General features: G+C 51.9%; 6 protein-coding genes across 6 annotated transcripts; 1 reads left to right on the top strand and 5 right to left on the bottom strand.

Annotated features, from left to right (window-relative positions):
• Nucleotides 1–2,802: 2,802 nt before the first annotated feature.
• On the bottom strand, nucleotides 2,803–4,499 carry MRS44_018147 (uncharacterized protein; the record flags this gene model as incomplete). Its single annotated transcript, XM_065616347.1, has 3 exons — nucleotides 2,803–3,104; nucleotides 3,185–4,020; nucleotides 4,456–4,499. The coding sequence occupies 3 exons, from the start codon at nucleotides 4,497–4,499 to the stop codon at nucleotides 2,803–2,805; spliced, it is 1,182 nt and encodes a 393-aa protein (XP_065472419.1).
• A 2,192-nt stretch (nucleotides 4,500–6,691) lies between these two features.
• MRS44_018146 (uncharacterized protein) lies at nucleotides 6,692–7,390 on the top strand (the record flags this gene model as incomplete). The annotated part of the gene is made up of 1 exon (XM_065616346.1): nucleotides 6,692–7,390. The coding sequence occupies one exon, from the start codon at nucleotides 6,692–6,694 to the stop codon at nucleotides 7,388–7,390; it is 699 nt and encodes a 232-aa protein (XP_065472418.1).
• Nucleotides 7,391–7,861: 471 nt separating this feature from the next.
• On the bottom strand, nucleotides 7,862–9,612 carry MRS44_018145 (uncharacterized protein; the record flags this gene model as incomplete). Its single annotated transcript, XM_065616345.1, has 5 exons — nucleotides 7,862–7,990; nucleotides 8,043–8,559; nucleotides 8,692–8,791; nucleotides 8,938–8,948; nucleotides 9,548–9,612. 5 exons carry the CDS (start codon nucleotides 9,610–9,612, stop codon nucleotides 7,862–7,864), a joined length of 822 nt encoding a protein of 273 aa, XP_065472417.1.
• Nucleotides 9,613–12,166: 2,554 nt separating this feature from the next.
• MRS44_018144 (uncharacterized protein) lies at nucleotides 12,167–13,409 on the bottom strand (the record flags this gene model as incomplete). The annotated part of the gene is made up of 3 exons (XM_065616344.1): nucleotides 12,167–12,365; nucleotides 12,927–12,978; nucleotides 13,037–13,409. 3 exons carry the CDS (start codon nucleotides 13,407–13,409, stop codon nucleotides 12,167–12,169), a joined length of 624 nt encoding a protein of 207 aa, XP_065472416.1.
• A 2,236-nt stretch (nucleotides 13,410–15,645) lies between these two features.
• On the bottom strand, nucleotides 15,646–17,198 carry MRS44_018143 (uncharacterized protein; the record flags this gene model as incomplete). The annotated part of the gene is made up of 7 exons (XM_065616343.1): nucleotides 15,646–15,876; nucleotides 15,936–16,275; nucleotides 16,325–16,414; nucleotides 16,462–16,474; nucleotides 16,531–16,558; nucleotides 16,612–16,678; nucleotides 16,825–17,198. 7 exons carry the CDS (start codon nucleotides 17,196–17,198, stop codon nucleotides 15,646–15,648), a joined length of 1,143 nt encoding a protein of 380 aa, XP_065472415.1.
• Nucleotides 17,199–19,047: 1,849 nt separating this feature from the next.
• On the bottom strand, nucleotides 19,048–20,235 carry MRS44_018142 (uncharacterized protein; the record flags this gene model as incomplete). The annotated part of the gene is made up of 1 exon (XM_065616342.1): nucleotides 19,048–20,235. One exon carries the CDS (start codon nucleotides 20,233–20,235, stop codon nucleotides 19,048–19,050), a length of 1,188 nt encoding a protein of 395 aa, XP_065472414.1.
• Between the last annotated feature and the right edge of the window lie 645 nt (nucleotides 20,236–20,880).

Raw genomic sequence — 20,880 nt, 5'->3', positions numbered from 1 at the left:
GGTAAGGTGTGGAAGGAGGAACATTCTACAAGATATCGTGCCTGTACATAGACAGTGGTTCCCCTACTGCACTTTTAGGAGGAATCAAGCAATCAGCATCTTCTCATTACAACATGAATTGCAGACGACGCGGTCTCGTTGCGCCAAATCCTTGCAGGGTTGACGAGCCGGGGACTCGCCATGGTCGCTGTTTTGCATCGAGATTCAGGATATTAATCCGAGAGCTTGCAGCATGCGGTGGAAACATTTTCTGCGGCCCTTGGGGGTCATGGTTGCATTCCGCCAGACAAGAAACCCTAACATTACCAGGGCCTCTGAAAAATGAAAAGTAAAATTCAGCTTACAGATGCCCTACAATCGACGCCCCTGCCCACCCCATCCTTCGACCGCCGAAGCGCACCTCTATCCGCGCAAATAAGTGATCGTATCGATCCATGGGCCGTCATCCAAAAGTCATCAACTGCAGTGAAGCGAGCCTAAACTGCATTAGCCTAGCCGAGTCAGCTCTCTTGTCTCTGCGAATTCACCATTGGTCATCCTTATCATCCCCTTCAGGCAAGAATGCCCACATCTGACTTCAGGGGCACCATGGTTAACAGATATATCAAGTGCCATGGGGAGTGATCTGAGCGCGGTTGGAGAGGGGGAGGTTAATCGCTGAGAAAGGGTCTCGTCGAAACTCGTGTCCGGAGCGTGGAATCGAAGCTTAAGTGACTTCTCTAGCGTGCTGTCTTCCGCGACTGTAAATGATCGGCTCGGCTTGGTTCCTACCCTCCCAGAAGTCTTTCCATTGCCGCTCTAGAATCGTCGTGTTAATGGTAGAGTATGTGCGTTCTACACCGGAACAACAGACTATCGTAATCGTGCAATGAAGGGTACGCGCTAGATAATGGGGTTGTCTTGGCGGATTTTTTTTTTTTGGTTTCGATAAAAAGATAGGCGTAGTACTATCGGCTTGAAATCCTAATTACTCCTTTCGACTCGGCCAAACGGCCTACAATAAAGAATGGCCCATCGCTTAACCCTTCTTCTCAAGATTCAGTCATCGTCAACCCATTCCTACTTTGCTACCGCTATGACAATTAGGTAGAATCTCTAGGGTCGGTCCGGCTTTGTGGCACCATAGTCAGCAACCTATGAGCAGTAACAATCTCTTCTTCGAACTCACCTCAGAATGGCCAAAGCAGTTTTCGCATGAGAAGGTGGAGGATCTCGTAATTTCTTCCAAATGATCACAGTAGATTTCGTGCACATCGGCCATGTCAGCCTGTTCTTGTTGTGCCTCTGGGCAGCGGCGTCTTTTCTCTCTCAAATCTTTCACTTCGTCGGGGATGTTTTCATCGGGAACGATGTCTCCGCAGACGTCGCAGTAAGTCACGTACTGGAAGGTTTTACGCATGGCCAATCGTCAGGGCGTTGAGGATGGGTTGAGACTGTTTTGGGGTATGAATTAGGGTTTGAGTCGATATTGGGAGTGATGTGTGGGAAATTGAGAGGGCGAGAGAAATGAATTTATATTAGGTAGGTCCGATGAGGGAGCACGGTATCAGGGACGACGTGGGAGCAACTAAACAACAAAGGCAGTGGTCAGGTGGAGGATACATGACTAGCTTGAAATGAGATGACCACTGTGCTAATTTGTCTTCGCTTCACCCTACTTGCGCTTGGCAGCGCCCAAAACTCATGCAATCCATCGGCTCCTCCGTAGCCACAGCCCTCGCCCGTCACGGCCCTTTCGACCGGGGCTGCAGCCTGGCTTACAATGGTAATAAACAAACCGAAGTTAGGTAGTCACAGCAGTCAAGATCACACCTACGCAGCTTCTCGGCACGGATGATCCTCATGGTCTCCTCTCATGCACTTTCCGGTGGCTTGACCCCTGGAAAGACAGAGTCCTCAGAGATACTGAACTAAACCAAATCTTATGGCTACACAGGGTTACAGAAATTCATCGCCGCTCTTGAGACTGGAATTGGCGACATAAAGCCTGACATTAGGGAGGAGGAACAACTCGATCATCATCTAGGTAATCCTAGAGATTGCCATGTCTAGCCTCGGGGAGAAGAATGCCGCCCTGCACTTGCGGAAACCGAAAAGGGCTATCTATCATTTCTTAGAAAGTTTTACGGGTAAATGCTCAAATGAGGGCCCAGTTTCTAAAAAGCTGTATTTCAGCGGCGAAGGAGTTGACGATAGCATTTCTGTGAGTCGGCGGTGATCGGTTGCCCCTGTCAAATACGGCAAACCCCAATGGTGAGGGGTAGCTCCGTAACTGGAGATCCGAGATGAAACGGAGCCCCAGGACGTACAAAAAAAAAACCCCCCATTGTAAGAGGGACAAAAAATTCAAAGGGAAAAGGTAAACCCAACCGAGAAAAGAAAAAGCTCAAGAGAAAAGCAACAATACCGAAGGAGGAGGGCAGGTCCCCTTCTCAAACTCCATCCCTCCACCCCGCCATCCGGACCAGCCGCCAAAGCACAAGCAAGTAGGTGGGATGGATGCGTAGTTGCGCGTCCAAAGTGTCAGTAACCAAAGGGGGAAACAGGCGTCAATATCAAGGCGGTTGGTCCGAAGTGCCGTGGCGCAATACAGCCGCCAACCCCCGCGCCCTGATTACAAGGGTCACATCTCTTTGTCGTATCGAGTGACAAAACACTACCCGTGTCATGTCAAGAGGGTGCCGCAAGTCACAGTCTGTGCTAGACGGACGGCTTGAATCTTTATCGAGCTCCGCCGCTCCCGCTGGCTTCTTCTGAGGCTTCGTAGAGGTCCAGACAGTCTTCGAGAACTATGCGCTTCTGTTAGCCATCACGAGGTCGGGCCTTGGTCAGGAAAGTCTTGGGCATACCGGCAGTTATCTGTTCCTCCCACACCCCGTATTGGTAGTCGACGAGTCCATGGCGCTCGATCCCGTCGCATAAACGTACCAATTCGTTACCCATCTTCTTAATCATGGCCTTTGACATGAGGCTCTGCGATCTCGATGGCTGGGATGAAATCATCAACTCCATCTGGCGCTGGCCAAGGCCTAACCAGGCGTGATTGAAATCGTCCCATAACTTGATTCGATCGGCGTGGAGGTTTTTATCGTCTAAATTGAGGCCTGCAATCTTGGTCAGCCATGTCGTCCTGTCCTGATGCTCTGCTCACACCCATGCTCTTGGGGTTTGTGACAGCACATACCAAGGTCTGCCACCTGAGACAACAGCCAGCTGGTGACGCTCAGCAGCGTCTCGGATGCGCTTTCTAGGGATCCATTCATGATCTCTTGGAATATGGTGCCCAATTGTCTCTGGTAGTTGACCCATTTTTCCTCTAGTGCGCCATCTGGGCACTCGTGATCTTCTGCCATGGAAACATCGGCGCTCGCGGTCGCCTGGGACATTGCGCCCACGCTCGACATGTCGCTTGCATCATTCACGGCATTGCTCTGCTGGTACACGTTTGCTGATCCGCTTGAGCCCTGCGCCGACTGTTGCAGGCCCGGACCGCCTGTGCTTCCCGTCTCGGATCCGAAGTATGTCGAAGCGACATCCGGCGTCATCATCTGCAAAGCTGCAGGTTGCCGTGATCCAAATTGCTGCGCATCGTAGACGGGGTTTTGCACCCCAGGCTGGGCGACGTTGTACATCATAGTCGCAGCTGTGTTGTAACCGCCAAAGCTCTGAGGCTGCTGGCGCGAGTCCTGGCAGTACTCGGGCCCGTAAGCCATAGCTGTCCCAAGCATGTTTGCCGTCGAGAAGGGTGCGCTAGGTTCAGGATAGCAGCTGCTGTAGTTGCCCGAGCCCCCTATCCCTCGCACTGCTGCTGAAGGAGACGATGAAGCAAGGGACGCAGGCCGGTACCTGTTGCTGGAGACTCTGGTGAGAGAACGGCGCGGCTGGGAGGGATCGTTGAGCGAATATCTCTGGCTGGGTGATGCTGGAGGGGTCACCGCGGGGTCGTTGGGATAAAGTCCACTCGGTTGGAGTAGTCGCGATGATCGATGGTCGGGGGGTGGTGAGGCAGGGAATCGATGGCTAGGCGAGGTAGTAGTCGAAGTGAAAGAGCACAAATGAGTTTACAAACAGGGTGCCGCTGGCCTGTTATACGCAACCAAGCCCAACTGATTCACTGGTCAGGGTCGCGAGAAGAGAAGGAGGGGTGTGGGTGTGTGTGTGTATCCAGGCTGCTGAGGCGGGCGCTCGCGCTGAACAACGGCTCCAACATCTGTCTGGTTCTCAAGGGCTCGGAGTCTTTTGAGGTCCAAGCTCTGATCAAAACTTCTTGACCAGCGAGTTCCATTCCTATCTTGCCGGTGAGTGGCAGCTGAAAATTGCGGCAACCGAGAAGCAATGCAAACAGGGCTGAGAAAACAAGGCCGAGTGGGGTCCAAGCCCACACACTATCCTCTGAGATCACGCCCGATGGTGCTTGGCCAAGGTGGGAACGCGATGGTATATCGAGCCACTGACCCGCCCACTGGGAAGACATGGGCTGTGAAACGATACACACGCATCGAGAACATCAGGCGAGAAGTCAATGCGAGGTGGACGGATGCATGCTGAGGTTTGAGATGAAAGAAGAAGAAGGGCCGGGAGTGGGAGGTGAACTTCACAGAAAACCTAGGTTTGGGGGGAACAGGATGGACTGGCCTGACGTGGACCACCTCTCGGACCCAGTTCAACAAAAATAGCCGCCCTGAAAAGAGAGAAGAAAAAAGGACTAAATTAAGAAACAATGATGTCAGGCTAGCCCTCAAAGCGACACCTGAATTCGTCAATTGCGGCGGCCGCGGGTCACCTGAGGGGCGTCAACACATTCAACGCCGGAGCCCGGTCATCCCGGATCGGACTGGCTGTGTGGAGCCGGTGGCCGGTGGATGGTGTGCCGGAGCCCGGTCATCCCGATATCCCTCGACCGGGCGAGTGCGGGCTCAAATTGCGGGATTTAAAAGTTCAACGTCGGATCCAACCCTTTGGCCCAAAATCATCGCTTAGGAAAAATATAAAATTCAGTATATCCCTCGAATACACACCATGCTCGCAACCTCGCCTCGCAGTTATCAACTCTCTACGATGCTCTCGATGAGATAGTTGGATATGTCGGACAAATCCGTTTCATGGCCGCAACAGTAGAAACTGCGATTGCAAGGTTCCGTGAGCGTATCGAGCTGTTAGAAGAAAAGGTGCTCTCCCCTCTCAGAGACGATAGTACATCAAGTTAAAGTCCAGCAGGTGGCTACCGAAGCAAGCTCCATTCAAGCACCAACCACTCCTACCGCCCCGCCGGTGCCATGGAAAGAATACGAGACGGATTTCGAGGGGAGGACGAGAAGATATACAAGGGGGGTTGTTCCTAAGGGTTTACTATACGCGAAGGCCATGGTGGGCTGAAAGCAGTGGGCAAGGAGGCCTCCCAACTAGGCCTCCAATCTATCATGCTTCTTTTCCAGCTCTTTGTACTTCTCCAACAAGATATCCCATATCGATAACACGCGATCAGCATCATCCCCCTTCCAGACAAGTTCGTGGAGATAGTCAAGGCCCAGGATCACGCTAGTTTCGTGGGAACCCAGTTCAACTTCTGTACAACGAAGACACCGTACATCGAATACAACTGAAGCCCCATCTATAACCTGGTGGACTATAGGATCTAGAGGTGTAGCAACCACGACCACCACACGTTCGCCGAACTCTGCGTCACGGTTAGCCCAGTTTGTGATGTTGCATGGGGACCATGCCTTCCGTCAGTTCAGAAGAGGACTGGCTTTGCCCTTTTTGTTGACGCGGTCCTGATATGCAGCTGCAGAGATGGGCGAGAGGACTATTCATGATGCAGGTGATAAGGTGACTTCTCAGGATGCGCCAGGTAGCGAGGGCACCTAGAAATACACCCGCAACCAGACATCCAAGAACGATGGCTGTGAGTTGAGTCGACATGATGAGGGCCTACTACGGCTGCGATCGAAGAGGAGCTTGGGCGGACGAAGTGTTTGGGCGGACGAGGTGCTTGACCGAACCAAATCTAGTGTGTGGCTGGTCGCCTTGCCGGGGCCGCCCTCCCATTTTATTCATGTTTCACACCAAGTCAGGCGTCAACGGACCGCAATCACCTCCGAACTGTGGGGGTGATTTGATATCGGGATCGGCAAGCGCGGGCATACAGAGTCGAGACACCTTTGTCAAAACGGATGGAGTCACCTTTGTCAAAACGGGTGGAGTCAAGTCACCTTTGCCAAAATGGGAGTTCAGATAAAGCTGTCACATTCAACATCCTTCTGGCCGATCCACTCCACTAGGCACTGTACATCAGATGTGTTGACCCCTCTACCCCCTGCTCCCTACGGTTGCATATTACCACATGGGTGACAAAACCCTTTTGGGAAGCCTCAACCATGTTAAAATACTTAGTAATTTTGTGGACCCTTGCAAGACTACAGTACTGCACACTATCCGGAAGGTATCTCTCCATTTGGATGGCATCTCCACTAGGGAATATGTCGTGATAATTCCTGGTGACGCGTCACAATTCTTCCACTTACACATCCACACCAGCGTCAATACCCAGCCCATCGCCACCCCATAGCTGTTATGGGCTATCCCCATCTATTCCCCAAGTAAGCTCGGGTCTATCCATTATGAGATTGTGCGACTGACCATGTCTTGTACGTAGATAGGCCCGATCACGTCCTATCGCAGATATGTCCCGATGTTCCGAAGACCGTGGCCCCTAAATCGTACCAACGGAGCCACGATTTCATCCGCGATAGCTACCCAGGGTCCAATCTTTGTCCATATTGCGGCAGACGTTGGCCCACGAGGCAGACGTTGGCCCACGAGCATCCCCATCCTCGACAGCTCGCCAGTCCCGTTTCGAGACGTTGAGACAGCCTCCACCTCCTCCGCTATACAGTCTATCGACCTAACAGCCTCTGATCGTTCCACGCCCTCACAGACGATCTTCACCGGCTCTGGAGACGGCCCTGGCCGTATCCTCGCAGCATCGCGGCCCTCAGCCGTGTATCGAGATGCCAAACTTACCCAGAGTCGGATCGCGAGGGGCATGAGGGCGAGCTCGTCGCAACTCAGTGAGGCTGTGGCTAAACAGAGCCAAAACAAGAGCAGACGGAAGATCTCGATGCGTCTCACTGTCTTCCTTGCGAGGCCTGACCCATGGGAAATACTAGACGAAGACGAGGAGCCCCAGTGGTCTTTGGCTAGAGAGCTGCTGAAGGTCGACAGCATCTTCTTCCCTCAGTTCAAGGACAAGCCTGCCCTCTCTTCTGTTCTTCAATTCGACAAGAGACTCGTTCAGAACGCCCATATTAAAGAGGGTATCACGGAGCTGAGCGACCTCGACTGGGGTCGCAGAGCTTTTCGGCGAGGACTGCCCTTTTCGTTTCAGTAAAACAGAGGGCAGATATCTTCTTTTCCTTGTTTTCTATGAGCCATTGCCTCCTCGACCACAAGTCCCGGCCCCTCGTCATATCAAGACGCCGAGGTCAGCCGTAAAGCCGTTCAAAAAGGAGAAGGGAATCAAGAAAGAGTTAGTCAAGACCGAGGTGAAGGTACAGCCAGCCTTATTAATCGGGAGCGAGTTCAACTCCCCTCCTTGAGCCCCTCTCTGAGCCCAGTTCTACCTCCGAGAGCTAGCGCAGAAGACCAGATCGAGGTTATTACTAGCGACGTGGACGAGACCCGCGCGGGTCAGAAACGGGCTCGAGACTCTATAAGCTCAGTACTCTCGGTAGAGGCAGAGGATGAGGAGCTCTCGGCTGACCCTGCCTTCACTGCCCATGGTCCCGCTGCTGGAACCCGAGGAGTTGATACGAGGAGGCCAAGTAGTCGGCATCCTCGTAAACAGACGAGGAAATAGTAGCTACTCTAGCTCAAGGTGACCCAGGTCCCCCATCAGCTCGTCCACACTATTGATAATATCGCCGGGTAGCTCAGTTCCGGAGAGGCTATTGTTAATAGGCTCAAGGTAGTTCTGCTCGAGGAGCTGAAGCTAAAGCATTGTCAGCTAGCTTTTGAGTGCGATGGAGTACTTCTTTACGTACGAATCTCTCTTGCCCTCCAACTGGACTCTCTGGGATGCTCAGCACCGGACTTGCCCCGCAGTCGAGATGAACCTGAATCTTGTCTCTAAGCCGTAAGTAGATCGCGAGGTGTGGCCGCTTATGATCAAGCTCCCCATCTAGCTGACCATCGAACTGAAGATCCCGGAGCTGTTGATCACACCAGTCCGTTGTTATTGGGTCAAGAAGATCGTCTATATCGATAGAATCGACAGCGGTCATCATCTGGGCAAGCCCATCTCGAGCCGCAGGCCCTAGATGGATTGCCCAGTTCTCCACTTCGCTTGTATTATACAGATCCATCGGGATCCCGGCGACGAGATGCTCCCTATTCTTCTGTGGCCGGATGCGATAGCTGTTCCACATCTCCGTGAAGTCCGCAACCTCTTGACAGATCATGGGTCCATAGAGAGCATATACCGCGATCTGGTGAGCAAGACGGTTTGGTTGGAAGAGACCGCAATCAATCAGCTCGTGCGAGAACGCGATCCAGTGCTGACTGACACCTTTGAGTAGCTTTTCCCACTAAGACTCGATCCGTTGGTTAGATGTGCTTGGGCCCCAGATATGACAGGAGCTCAGTCTCGCTCCCTGCCCGTGGACTCATTGGTCGTTATCCTCGGTGGTATACCGAAGCTCTGTCTGATCAAGGTCGGCGAGAATCGCCTGGGCTCCGGCCCAAAGAGGAGTCTTGATACCATGATCCGAGCGGGTGAAAAGGGGGCGGACCCCTGAGTACGATATAGTCCATAGAAATTGTTTGAGTGAACTCAGCGCAGTTATATTCCCCCTGCTGATATATATCTAGATGATGGCTCTCGAGTATGTGTCGATATAGGCGTAGATAGAGAAGCCGAAGTTCTTGAGCTTCTCGTACCTATCGAGAGACTATATAAAGTTAGGCCTAGAAACCTAGAAGTCTTTCCGGTGCTTCTAATTAGCAAGGCGTCTTTGTTTAGCCCGCTTCTTTTACTCTGGGTTTGTTTAGTACTCGCGATATAAGGTATTCTGACCGACAAGGACGCCGGCACGGATGCGGATATAATAGTATAGATACCCCCCGCTAAATCCTCTGATACTTGAAGACTGATGGTCGTCTTGGAAGAGGAACTCTCTTTCTTTTTGAATAGCCTCTTATCGTTTAGCTAGATCTCAGAAGCGCCGCTTTATGCCATGCTTTAGACGATACTCCTATATAGTCTGCTCGGAGATCTCGATGCTGCGTCGCTTGAGATCACAGACGATAGAAGTATCGCTATATCTATATCGGTAGAAGTAGCCTTTGATTAGCTTGACGAAGGTGTTAGTATTAATCTTTGAGTGAAGGGGGGAGTACTCCTGGGCACCCCATTCCGCTAGCCTCCTTTTCAGGGTTCTGATGTCGAGTACGTGCCCATCGTCGCGGAGATGGGCACATATAGTGTCAATGGATAGTCCTTCTCGCCGCTGCTCGAGGATCAAGTCCTTGACGCGCTCCAAGTCCTTACGGGGCCTCGGCATTGTGCGAGACGCAGACCAGGGGGTCGAGATCGTGGTCGAGGTCGGAGTTCATACCTCCTTCCAAGGCTTCCAGCTGCAATATCCTGGCCCCTCTGAAGCGGCATTATCGGAGCTTCGGCGCCGATAGAATGGCATCAGCACCGCTTGGTATGGCATCAGCTCTGCTACAATAAAAACAGTGCGCTATCATATCAATACTGTAACCCTGTATAAAAACGCCTAAAGCCTACGTGCGAAATAGCTCTGGTCATTTTCGTACATGGTTTTGTCACCCATGTGGTAATGTGCGACCGTAGCTCCCGCCCAGTTGAGACATGGTCCTTGCCGCCCCTGTCTTTACGCTAGTCCAGATACGATGGGATGAAAATCCCGATTATGGAATGGTGGCTTGTCAGCTCTTCAAGGTCAAGGTTCCCTCACTACCCCTGCTTAGAAATTGGTTCGCAAATCAAGGAGATACTTACTTGGATCTGACTAGAGTCTGAGGCATTAGCACGGTGGTTCGGCCGTGCCACTGATTCTTTGTACACTTAGTACCAAGAGGGCAGATGCAGCCCGCTGAGAGGAGGCTTGAAATATGCTCCCCTGATGGTGTTGGCTTGGGCGGAGCTGAGGAACCACTTATGGGGGAGGCTTTGGCAAGAGAGTCACCTCGTGATTGCGAGCTTAATGAAGTCATCGTGGGGTTCAATGGCGACGAAGACAAGGCGACCGCATTTGAAAACCGCAAGGCAGCAGCCGCACTTATATGGGCATTATCCTGGGGTGCCAGATGACCAACAGCTCCATACGCACACACCCTCCAACTTCATTTCATGTTGACTCTTTTCTCCAGTGAGCCAAGAAATCGAGATGAAATGTGGTTAGAGCGAACGGTCCTCGACTTGCTGGAGTGCTTTGCAGGTAGCATGTCTCACCATGGGGGACTCTTTGCTTCTGCTGCTTCCCGGCAATTCTCATTCCAGCCGAGGCCCAGTGGGCCGAGTTATTCTATTGAGATGGAGGAGCTTCCTGTCATACATACGAGCCATGCCCTGGATCCCTCGGAAGTGAGCGCCAACGCGTTAAATTCTCGTACTGGTGGGCGCTATTGTGCGAGTGGTGAAGAGAATCGGTCCTGTTGTTTGGAAGGCATCCCTGTCTCAACCCACGTCCAACCAATGATTGCTCTGGATATTAAGCAGCTAACAATGGCATCTGCCGATTCCATTGGGCCAACCAAGACAGGATACCGACTTTATTCCGGTTGCAAGGACGGACGAGTAGCTGAGGCTATGTACGACCTCAAGGTTATCGGTTGGTGTGGCGAAGCAATATATACCATTGGTTCCTGTACTTCTAGTACGGGGGCCTCCTCTTTTGTGGTATTTGGTCCAATGGTCTATTGTCACAGTTGGTGTCTCCCAAAAACGCCACATTCTGCCTCTCATCCGCTGGTTGATTTGACTGTGATTGCTACGATCATCCCTGGTTCGACCGATCTCACACGCGGTGGTATCCGAGAAGGTTCCCTGGGTGGGCTGAGTGGTGATCAGCCAGCCACTCGACGCCGTCCACGCCAATACATGACTCCGTCTCAAGCGACCGCCGCTCATGACACTTACTTCGCCTCTGCCCGTGTCATTTGGGGCCACCAACTCGGCTTCTTCTCCGTAGATCCGCCAAGCGTGGTCCATCAAGCGTGAATGCAGCAAACCCAATTCAGAAGCAGTCAGTTTGAAGTCACTTTGCTGAGTCGCAACCCATGTACACCAAGAACGATGAAGGTTTAACAAAAGTCAGGCTATCCCTAAAACTCCAGCGCAACTCGTTCATTGACAGACACTATGTAAGGGGTCCACCATTCGTAATATTCCCGTCAAACCGTGCTCCATGTACAAGATCAACAATAGCAACAACGACAATGACCATAATCATCAACTAGGAAATTCTTTCCGTATCGATGTCGATTGTGCATGAATTTGAATGACATAAGCAGCCTGCGTAACTCAAGAGACCTCTCCAGGAGGAGACGTATCATCTGTGTAGAAAACCTGGGGAAAACTTTTCGAAGAGTTCGTTAACAACCCCCCATTGGGATGGCCGTCACCTGTTTCATCGTCTGGCTGATATTCAACTCTTCGTTGGGCTGGAGGGAGGGTTTGGCTATTGCCTTGTTCAAGAGCCCCAAATGCAGTCCTGTAAAGCCTTTTCAGTGTAGGCTTCTCGGGAGCTTGACTGTCAGGTAAGGTCACATTCTTCACCAGGTCCTCCCCGTCGTCTTGGTCTGGAGGTAGGCCCTCCCCATCAGCAGAGAGAGCAATTTCGGTAGATTTCCCGTCCCCAAGACACTCTAGCAGGACCGCATCGCCACTCGTGGCCCAAGTCCCCCCGGCCTGTCGTCCTCGTGGTTGTTGGTTGTTGAAGGCATGTGTTTAGGTGGAGATGTGTCTGGCGGTGGACTCGGAGAAGGTTCGGTTTTGGGATAAAAAGGCTTGAGGCCGGGACTGCCTTTGTCCACGCTGTCAAGTCCAGAATCCGCCATTGCCTCCTTGATGGGATATACTATCGCAGGGTGCTCGGCAAGTGCAGGAGTAAATGGTGGAAAGGAGGGTGGCCAGAAGCATTCAGATGACGAGATTGTATATCGACGAAGAGACTCGAACGTGCTCGGGAAGATAGTGCAGGAGCTGAGAGATCAGAGTGGGAATCGAGGAGGAAAATCGTGTTGGGTCGACATGCGGGATGTCGCTTTTTGACTCCTGGGCGTTACATAATGGGGCCAGGAGACCGGCCCATCTGCCGAGCCTGATCTCGCGGAGAACACTTGGAATGTAAGCCATAGGAGGTCAGCTTGACGCCAAGTTCTGTTATCAACAGATGCTGCGCTTTGAACCCGCGCTCGTCATGTAGAGGATAGCCTGGTGGCCGAGGCACGGTTATTTCCATCCACCACATCCCAAGACACCTCCACTTTCCCTGGATGCCTTTATCCGAACTCCGGTCAATTCTTTCGACTATGCTTCCATTCCAGCCTGTCCATATAGTCTAAGTGATCGGGATATTGGCCCCGCACCGGACTCAACCCCGGCGCAGTCCACATCACCACATGAAGATGACAGGGTGAAATTATCCCAGATGTTGCAACGGTTTCGTACAGAACACACACACATAAAACAGTGATTCTTTTGCATAGTACATGGAGCCATCTGTCCTTCTTATCTAACTCAATTTGGTCTCATTCGACGAGAGCTTAACCCCCTTTCGCAAACCACTTTTAGGAGGGCAAAAGAGCTTTTCTCCTTGCTCTCTCCTTTCGCTATGATAAGAATCCCAGTCTTAATAACGGCGAGAGAAGCGTATGTGGTTGATAAAGATTCGGTATACCGGTAGCGTATGGAAAATGGGCCAGTTCGCGACAATGCGACTTCGGCACATGCTAATCACGCTCAGTGTGATACTTTTTGCTTGGCTAGATAGAAAATAAAAGTACTTACCGTAGATGTCTTTCTCCGATGGCGGAGAGCGAGGTCCGCGTTTGATGGCTGCATCACAAATTTTAACCGTCAAATCAAGTAGGCCGCCTAGTTTGTTTTCGGCCTCAACCCGGAGAAGCTCAGACGACCCAGACGACTGGAGAGAGACGACAATTTTCTTTGGGATGACTTCGTTATCGTTGTTTCCATCGTCATTGTCGTCGGTATACTCGATAGAAAACCCCGACTCTTCCTCGAAGGCGATCGCGGCCACGTCTAAACAAACGACAATCAGCACTGGTTCTGCCTCCTGTTTCTCGATCAAGTATGGAATTAAAAGCTCACTCTTGATGGCATTCACGAAGTCGGTATTTTCCGGTGATGGTGGAGTCATGGTGCTAGTCGGAGGTTCCTTGGAGTGCTAGCTGTAGAATAGCTTCAGTCTAAAACAGAAAGGGGAGATATGGAGGCCTCGAGCAGCTCAGCAGTCAACTGCCAAAAGGCTCAAACACTGGTAGCTAAATCAAAGCGACAAGAACCCACAAAGACCGGCACCGTCTGGGGAACGAAGAGAGTAAATACACATGAAAAAAAAAAAAAAGGAGGCTGCGAATGCCAAGGATCTGCAGAGCAGGCAGTACATCCCCAACTTCACGAAGCCCAGATAAGACAAACAAGCATGAGATAACCAAGGTCCATTGGTCACAGTATGAGATATGAGGTAATTCCATCACTATTGGCAAGGCCCTTCAGGACCACCGAAGCATGATGGCGTCGGTAAACAATACACTTTCAAGCCCCCAGGCCCCTCCTTATCTCCAAACGCCATCCAGTCAGACAAAACCCTTGACACTCACGACATTAGTTCTTCCGGAACGGGATGCTGCTGCATACAGAGAATACAGCCCTGCAGTGACTTGCGTTGAGGCCGGTGTGGTGGGTTGGAAATCGTCCCTGGTGGTGTTGATGACTGGCGGTTTTGGATGCAGCCACAAGGACAGAACTTGGTGTTGACCGGCGGACATTGTGAAGGTGACGCCTTGACAATCCTCGGAGGCTGGGGTTTGCCGTGGCCTGATGCGTCGAAGGCGTGCATGAAACACACCGCTCTTGTCAAATACGATGTTGTTGGCTGAGCTATCATACTCGCTTGTTGCGTCGTGTCGATGAGGAGACGGGATTCCATAACCTGTCAATTTTGCCGCCTGCTAGTGCCTTGGTCTTGGGAGGTGGAGGTCCCGAATGGGATGACAGGACACCAGTCTCATGCCAGTAAGCATGTAGGTCTCGAGTTCAGTTTCATTGCCAAACTGCCCTGTTTGAGTGACAAGAAGACATCCAAATTTATGGCGAATACTTGGTCTCTAGGGGCAACATCATTGTACCCTTTCCACGAACCCTCTGCTTTCTCTCCTCTCCTCTCCGATCAGCGCGAGCAGGTAGTCAAGTTCAATATCCAAGTCTAGGTTAGTTCTTGCAGCAGTTGGGTTTGAGCCTCCTCAAACCCAACTGCTGCAAGAACTAAAGTACAATAAAAGACAAATCGCATTGTTGTGGTCCCATGGATCCAATGTCAGGAAATCTGTCTTGTGCTGATGGGCAGGGTACGGTGGAGGGAAACCGAAGAATGGCGTTGATGGAAGCAGTCGAATGGCGAGAGTCTCTTTGCCTCCCGAGGTAACTGCTTGGACGGGCTTGGGGCTCTATGAGAATGGTCATCGACAATCGGGAGCTGAGAGCCCTTCAGTGGATGCTGTGGTCCAACCTCCTGTCACACAACACGACACCCAATGTGGGAGATTAAAACACTAGCAAAGCCCAGCTCCCACAAGGCACGTCTGCCTTGGCCTAAGAAGGTAAGGACGTTGCCATCCGAAAGGAAACATGAGATAAAGCAAGCCTCACCTGTATTACCTTGAAGAAGTCGCGACGCGTCGTCTTCGTGCGAGACCATGATTGGCGCTACACGCGAGCCCCTGTCCGGGACAGTGCCGCTGAATACTGTACTGCAGGGGCTCGACGGTTGGTTAGCTCCTGGGTCGACGTATTCCCCAGCATCGATGCACAGCATGTCTAGCGATTGCAATGCCATCAAGGGAAAGGATCAGTCGGTCCTCCAGAATGGGCGCGGTCGCTAGGCTGTCTCGCGTGCACCAGCATTCACCGCAGGAAATGGTCCCTAGCTTGCAGAGAACACATGTCAAGGATATTCTCCTATCGATCACATGCATCTCGACAGAGGGAAGCGGGCTCATATCTGAATGGGGAATAGTAGAGTGATCCATCTGAGACCCGAGAATGAGACCATCGCACAGGCAGTGAAGCCATCGACACCATCCAAGCCAAGGGGCTGATCGCTGAGAACGGACTGCTCAGTACGGTGGCTTGTTGGGATTCGGAAATCCCCGACCCAAGCCCACGCTCTTCTCCCCAGTGATATGCCGGTGAGACCAGGGGCCGGGCGCCGGGCCGCCCAAACAGATCTTTCTGGGCTCTTGTAGTTAATAATCCAGAATCAATACCAATTAATTGAGTGATAGTAACTACCGGTCTGAGAAATTCTGACTTGCGTCTCCCATGAGATCTAATCAATAAACTCCCAATGTCAGCAACGGCCGAACCATATGCCACTACGGCTTTTGGCCGAAAACCACCTTGAGGGGAAGGTATGCGTGGGCTTTCCCTGATCGCAGCTCTTTCCGAAGTTGAGCGGCAAAGATAATAGCCTCTTCCAAACTCCATCCGAGTACTTCCACCGCAGGACGGAGCAGGAGCCCTTCAAGATCCACATCGAGAGCGGCATGAGTATACAGGCCAACCTCTTTCGGCCGCGCATCTTTCGGCCAGCCACCAACAGGCATCTGAAGGCATTGCCATCCTCGTCAACACAGGTATAATTGTCTTGGGATCACAAACTCACCTTGTAAACCCGTGTCTTGATATCCGTGAACCCCGCCAACTGCATTGACTTCTCCAGCCTGCGGCCTTCAACGACAGTAAATGACCGGCCCGACTTGTTTCCCACATCTTTCCAGAAGTCTTCCCACCGTATCATCGACTCGCAGTTCTCGTGAGTTTTGTCGTCGCTTCTGAAAGACATCGATAGCTCGTGGCACTCAAAGTATCCGCCGGGTTGTAAAGCGGCAAACGCTTTTTTGGCGAATTCATCCCAGTCTGTGATACTCCCAACCATTCTCCGACCGTATATGAATTCGAAACGTTCTTTAAAGGTCCATTCTAGGTTAGCATCATCGAGCTGGCTATGTTCCAAATCAGCATTCGTTCTGTATTGAAGTCGGTTCGACGTACAAATGAAGGTTAGGTGGGATCCATTCGGGTTGGATGAGGGAAATGTCGGTGCCAATAACTTGAGCACTGGGATGTTCGTCGGCAAAGTCTCTGCTTGGTGGTCAGCCCCTAACCTCGCAATGACTTGGGAGTCACACATAGCCCAGATACCTAGAGTCATTTGCCCATCAGTCCAAGATTTCGTAAAAAGTCGATGCTGTACTCACCTGTCCCAGTGCCGACTTCAAGGGCGTTCTAGGTGGTATTGTCAGTTCGGGCAATCGCATCTACAAGATAATAGAAGATACCTGTGCATTCTTCTTGATAGGCGCAAGGCACAAGCTGCCTTTCAGCAAAAGGAGAAAGGCGTGATGACTGCAAAAACTTGTGAGTAAGGCTCTGGACACTTCCTAAGCTCCGATCGTACAAGATGTCCAATGCTTCACATTGCCGTTCGTCGTTCGGCCAACTTGTGGACTCGATTAGCTGGTGGTAGTTGCCTCGGCATGCACTCCACTAACCAATACTCATGGCCGGCTTGGTACCCCCTCCCATGTTTGTAATCGACCTTGCGGTTCTCCGAGGCCACGGTCAACGTGGATTCATCGTCTCGGCCGTCATTGTAGTCTGACGTCGCAGACAGCTCAGATTCGTCGTCTCGGTGGATGCTGAAGTACGATGCCGCCGCAGAAGATGCGTCTGTGTCACTCTGGTCGAACACGAAGATGAATTCATTATCCCCCTTGTCAATCAATCCTCCCCCTTGCCCAATGTCGAAGCCATTTTCGTCCCTCGAGTCATGGTTGGCGAAGGACTCGGCAGTAGATTTCGACGATACGTCCAGGGAGCCGTTGGGCTGTGGTTCATTCGTCGCGTCCGCCGCGCACGCGGGCATCGGAAGAGAGATCGTCGTGAGATACGTCGTACGGTGGCGCCGGACTGTCGCATAGCGGGACGTTTTCAACGTCGTCAAACGCTCGTGCAACTTCTACTGTCGCAGGAGACTATTGCATTGGCGTTTGGGTGCGATTGTCCATGTTGATTCGGGAGGGAATTCGACTCCGGATGGCGAAACGTTCATTTGGTCAAACCGTGGAGGCTGGTCCGGTCAGTACATCAGTGCACAACAACGAAGGAGAACACGAGGGGAGAAGAAAGGTCAAGAGTGCAAGAAAAGAAAGACAAAAGTAGGAGGAGGAAGACGGTTTTGCGCAAATCTTTGTCAATGGTCATCAAACCAAGGACAAAGGAAGGAGAAGGCCGAAGAATGGCTGCGACAAACAACCGAGGCACTAATTCCTAAGGGTCGCGTTCACAATCACGGCACGGAACTTGACAGGGCGGGTGCGGGTGAGGATGGTGCCAGCTGGAATCACCGAGTCAGACGAGGCCACGCTTACATGGCGAGATGGATCGAAAGGAATCTCGAGCCTGAGACAGGCCATTGCCGGCCGGTGGCATCGAGGCACCGTGCAGTGGAATTTCATCCTCATGTTGTAGGAGTGACAGCATGACATGTTATCATCGTCACTGGGCAGCACTCAGAGTCGACTTGGACCGTTCGAGTCGATCCAGGAAGCAAGTTGGCACTGGTCATTTCACGAACGTCCTCAGATGGGGCTGGGGAGAGTTTTTATTCCTCTTTCTAAAGTTTACACCGCCATTCAGTCCCGGCCATCCTGGTATTGAGGCCTTCTATCTGCCTTGTTCGCCTTCTTCACCCACTGTCTTGTTCGCCGAGAGCGTGGCCGTGAGTGGTCTTTATCCACTCCAGAAAGGAAGCAGAAACCAAGAAGGTTTTTTCCATAACCGAGCGCATCTCACATCCTTGGGGGGCCTGATTTAATGAGCGTTGCTGTTCCCAAGGGCCAGTTGGATGACTGATAGTTACCGTGCATGCAATTATGGCCGAACTCTCGTGTTCAGGCTTCTTCACTGCTGTGCAAGACATGGTTCGCAACGATCGGCGCGGAGACGAGTTAAGGCAACAAAGCAAGGGCAGCGTGGCTTGCAGGAAAGTGCAATTGAGACTGCAGTATTGCCTGTTTATACATCCCCATTTCCGTTGATGCGCGACACCGGGGGCCAAGGGGGTAATGTCTAAGAATAGGTGGGCAGGGGACCCTGGGTGGAAAAGGCCCCAACATCTCTCCTCGTGTACCGCCCCCGCCTGGGTGCGCCCCAGCTACCGCAGGTGATCCCCGTTCTCTCAGCACTTATATCCAGTCGCACGAACCTTATCTGCGCTAGCCAATTTGGGGAATCGTCACGCTCTCTAAAAACTGTAGTAATCCAAAAGGAGGAGATCGTCACGGTCGAGCGATGACGGCATTGTTTCTTGGGGTTAACAAGCAGCTACAACAGGAATATAGATCTAATCATAAAAAAAAAGGTGTTTTCGTTTTTCTAGTGGCTGAGCTTCCGGAAAGAGTTGCATAAGATAAGGAATCTTGGTTGTAGTGTTGAAAACCTAAGTGCTGGTTCCCCCCTGGAAGATAGTGAGATGAAGATCGAGGCTAATGAAGTTGGCTCGGGAGTCGAGTCGAGATCATTTTCCAGTACCGCCACCTCGCCAAAAGCTTTGGGGGTGTTGACCCCGAGGTCAAACTTGTCTTTCGGTGTCTCGCCATAGATCGCCGTACATCGGAGCAGCATAGTAACCAAGTTTATCAGCAGCGGCCTCCATCGTCCCCCCCACCCCCGCCGCCACCCCTACGACCTCCGGAGATGACTGCCAACCCACCCTACGGGGTCCCCTGAGACAGAACGCCATCCTGCAAAGCATGGCATACCCGTTCACCCTGTCGATAAGTTGCGTAGCCGCAGCAGTTCGATCCCATCAACACAACCCTTCGTATCTCTTCCTCCTCAGCCTGCGCCCAAAGCAGCAGCTGCAAGACTATCCGGAGTTGATGCGGATCCCAATCTCCCCCCGGTATTCCGAACCCAGACCGCGCGTTCGCCACGTACTCCGATTGGCCTTGGTTGGCTAAGATCGCAATGACGCCGTTCTCGTCCGCCAGCTTTTTGATCTGTAGGGCTGATGCCTCCGGCCAGTAGCCGTCCCCGTATGCTACCATGACAAGACCTTTAGCTCCTAGGCCGATGGCAGCCTCCACAAGATCTGCGCCAAAGTCTTGATGGGCTGACAAAAGTTCTACTCTAGGGAGTGAAGTTCCCGGCGGGATGCTGCTGATATTGAACTTGACGGGGGCGCAAGGGCCTGGAAGCCAGCGGAGAAAGGGTTTGGAATCCTTGATATCTCCCAACAGTGACCTCGGCCCCGGTAGAAACTGATTATCCTCCTTTTTGGTTCCCCGGGAGGCCATAACCTTGTCCTCAATTACAATCACGACATTGCGATTTTCTGAGCTCCATCCCCTTGTTGCCGCTGTTGTTACTGCCGCGACAAGATTGCTAGGGCCGTCTGCGCCTAGTGACCCGTGCGGCCGCCGCGCACCGGTCACCACAATGGGCTTCTTGCTTGTTACCACGAGACTTATAAACTCAGCCAGGTAGGCCAAGGAATGTGTCCCGGTCGTCACGACGACTCCCTGCGTAGCCTCTTTGTTGAGTTCTTCCGCGATGTGCTGGCTTAGGCTGGTTGCAAATGAAGAATTTATGTTGATGCTGTCAATATTCGAGAATTGATTGACGTAAACATTGGCAACGCCACGCAACTGATCCTCAACGCTCCGGATCACCTCCTCAATGTGTAAAACACCAGCTTTATAGTCTGTTGTCTTCTCGGGAGAACTTGTTGCGCCGGCTATTGTTCCTCCAGTCGCTATGATTGTTATGTTGGGAAGGTGGCTGGTTCTCTCGCTCGGTACTAGGGGTTCGTATGGAAAATACCCATCCCGATCATTTGAGGCGATGACGGCCTGTATACCTAATAGGAGGAGCGCCCAGATAAGACAGCTCGTTGCCATTTTGTACGTTTATCAGGCTCGGTGTACCTGTAATAGGAAGTCAGTTCATGCTGCTCTCGTTTTCTATTAGCCGGCAAAAGAGCTCACACGGAGGGGAAAGCAAAGAACTAATGGCACTGAAAGAAGTGAAGGTGATGAGTGTACGTGACAGTAGATTGAAGTCGGATCGTGGAGTGAGGACTGACAGCCACGGGGAAATATATAGGCGGGGGGCTGTGGAGTGCCTTGGCAGCGTCAAGCTGAGATCGCCACAGGGTGATTGGAGAGATCAGTGGTGAAAAACTGCACATGGTTGTCGACGTGAAATCGCAGACGAATGGGCTGATTGTGCCGAATCCTTGTGAGACGGGCAAAGCGAGAGACGCGGAGTAGAAGTCTCAAGAAAACAGCTTTAATATATTGCTGATTCTAGTTACAAATTAGTCACTGCTGACCTTATCTTCTATCTCATTCAATGCAGCTCCTGACGCGCTACCTCCGTCCAAGTTGGTGGCTGATACCCATCAATGACTATCTTGGATCCCATTCACTAAAATCTTGTCCATATGTGATTGGCAACGTCGCGAACTTGAAGAAATCTTAGACCGCTTTGGATGACTGCAATCAAGGGAGGGCTTGCTTACCGATAGCCTTCGAGAAACGCGA

This window comes from Fusarium solani, assembly GCF_023522795.1.
Source record: "Fusarium solani strain SB1 chromosome Unknown bctg00000015, whole genome shotgun sequence".
NCBI lineage: Eukaryota > Fungi > Ascomycota > Sordariomycetes > Hypocreales > Nectriaceae > Fusarium > Fusarium solani.
The sequence above is the reverse complement of the archived record's forward strand: the minus strand, read 5'-3'. Positions and strand labels throughout refer to the sequence as shown.